General features: G+C 51.5%; 1 protein-coding gene across 1 annotated transcript; it reads right to left on the bottom strand.

The window, feature by feature from the left end:
• Nucleotides 1-1628: 1628 nt before the first annotated feature.
• Nucleotides 1629-2133, bottom strand: LOC130993846 (uncharacterized). The gene is made up of 2 exons (XM_057918884.1): nucleotides 1774-2133; nucleotides 1629-1685 (listed from the first exon to the last, which is right to left on the bottom strand). Exons 1-2 carry the CDS (start codon nucleotides 2131-2133, stop codon nucleotides 1629-1631), a joined length of 417 nt encoding a protein of 138 aa, XP_057774867.1.
• Nucleotides 2134-2470: the final 337 nt, after the last annotated feature.

The following is a 2470-nucleotide window of genomic DNA, read 5'->3' as shown; positions in this document are numbered from 1 at the left end:
AGAGGAATCAACTCCTCGCGGCAGAGGAGGCGGTGAAATCCGTTCCTAGAAGAGTAGCCTCCTCAAGCCAAATCCTCGCCAGAGGAGTCATCTCCTCGCCAGAGGAGTCATCCAATCCTCGCCAGAGGAGTCATCTCAATCCTCGCAGAGGAGTCATCACAATCCTCGCCAGAGGAGTCATCAGAATCCTCGCCAGAGGATCATCAGAATCCTCGCCAGAGGAGTCATCAAATCCTCGCCAGAGGAATCATCAGAATCCTCGCCAGAGGAGTCATCAGAATCCTCGTCAGAGAGTCATCAGAATCCTCGCCAAGGAGTCATCAAAACCCTCGCCAGAGGAATTGTCAAAATCCTCGCCAGAGGAATCGTTAGAATCTTCGCCAGAAGAGTCATCAACAAGCAACGAAACAATACAGGCAATAAGGATAAAAGAAGCAAGGAAGGGAAGGAAATCTCATTAAAATGCCCGGAGGGCATAGCTACACATCAAAATTTGAGGTAAATATTCAGCTTATACAAATCAAAGAGTTACAAAAATTTCTTTTGATAAACAGGAAAGAGGTAAGGAGCATCAAGAGGGAGGGACAGAGACAGCTGGGGCAACAGCAGAGGAGACAGGAGCAGAAGCAGATGGAATTAGGGAAGGAGCACCACTTGCAGAAGCATGGCCAGAAACGGTCTTCTCTGTGAACACGGGCAACGGGCCAGTCTCCACCGGTTGGGGAAGACGCACTCCCAAATCCAACAACTTGGCAGCTTCCTGCACATACAGATCCTCATCTTGGTACAGGTCGAACAGCTGTTCCACCGCAGCAGAGGAAGAGGCAGAGTCGGTGAAGGCAGAAGCCGCTAAGTCAGAGGGCAGAGGGGGCTCTAGGCCGAACTGAGAGAATGTTCGGGTGCTCTCGCCAGAGGGATCCCATAGCCGGTTCACAAAGTTCATCAGAGAAGCAGAGAACGCAGGCGCATACATGGGAGCAGAGGGCAGCGAGTCAGATCCAATCCCAAGAGAAAAGTAGGGAATGGCTTTCTCTAGCACTGGATACCACCACTCTGGCTTCTCTGGAGAGTGTTCAGGGATGCCCATCCGTTTGTTTATCTCCTCGTCTTGGAGGTTATCCATCAGGGCTCTGAAATTCAAAGTGGCAAGTTGTTCTGGGGTGGCCCCCGCCATCTCCAATGCCTTGGAAGCTGTTTGCTCTATCACATAAGCGAAAAGAGGTCCGAAATCTGCCAAGTATTCGGGAGTCTTTTTGAAAGACTCCAGAGTGCCTTCCAGCATCACCCCCAGGAAGTGTTGGCCTCGCGGAGACAAGAAGTACTCCAGCGTTGATCTCGAGCCCCCAGGACGTACGCACGGTTCTGAGCTTCCACAAGTATCCTTTTCCACCCCGCCTGGCTTCTTCGTAGTCTCTTTCATAATCAGCTTTAAACTTGGCCAGGCATTCATGGCTCTCTTTTGTGGTTCTCGACAATTCGGAGGCCAAGGACGCCTTCTCCACCTCCATCTGAGCTAATTTAGCTTTCAACTCAATAACCTCCGCTTCAGCCTTGCTTAGGCGCTCCACAACTCCAGCAACATCATCATCGCGTTTAGCGACGTCCGCTTGCTCTTTCTCTCTCTCTTTTCAGACACATTCATAATCATGAATACACTTGACAGCTCCCCAGATCCCGGATTCCATCTGCAAGGAAAACAAAATGGGTAATGACAGAGCAATCAAAAGGTTAGTAACTTAAATTTTCTATGACAAAATACAAGAGGCAGGATACCTGAAGAGCCAGCTGGCACAACTTAGTAGCCAAAGCCCCGCGCGTCAGCGCCTCCATCTTTTCCTGATCCTGAGAATGGACACGAGCTATCAAAGCATCAATTAATTTCTGCCCCGACAGACTCGAAATCGGCCCAGGAACAAGATCCTCTGGTTCGTCAGCCGAGGGCACCACAGCTTTGCCCTTACCCTTTCCACCGGCAGAGGGGAGAGCCTTGGAACTACCAGCTGACTTCTTCGCTGGCCCTTTGCCCTTGTCCCCAGTAGGAGGGAGAATCTTCACACCACCAGTAGACCTCCTCGCTGGCTCTGAGGACTTGCCAATCTTTTTCAGGCTTTCCTGTTTCTCCTTCTCACCCATGGAGATCAGGGAACCCCTCTTCCTCTTCTTTGTAAGATCAGCAAGGGGTGCATCGGGAGCCGATCAGGTGAAGGAACCTCATCAGTAATATCCACGACTTGGATATCTTCTTCACGGGTGCCAGTGACATCACCAACGCTGGAGTGTCTACCCCTGCGAACCAAGGGCCCCCGCATCAACTTCCTCCGCATCAAAGGGGCGTTGAAGCTTCCACATTTCTCTCTGGGATCTCAACTACAGGGGGAATAGGGATCAGTTCGGACCCAGCAGGTTGCTCCGAGGGACTTGTTTCCGGAAGCAGAACCGCCCGAGCCATGTGCTCTGCGGCCAGCAAGAG

The sequence above is a fragment of the Salvia miltiorrhiza genome, chromosome 7 (assembly GCF_028751815.1).
Source record: "Salvia miltiorrhiza cultivar Shanhuang (shh) chromosome 7, IMPLAD_Smil_shh, whole genome shotgun sequence".
NCBI lineage: Eukaryota > Viridiplantae > Streptophyta > Magnoliopsida > Lamiales > Lamiaceae > Salvia > Salvia miltiorrhiza.
The sequence above is the reverse complement of the archived record's forward strand: the minus strand, read 5'-3'. Positions and strand labels throughout refer to the sequence as shown.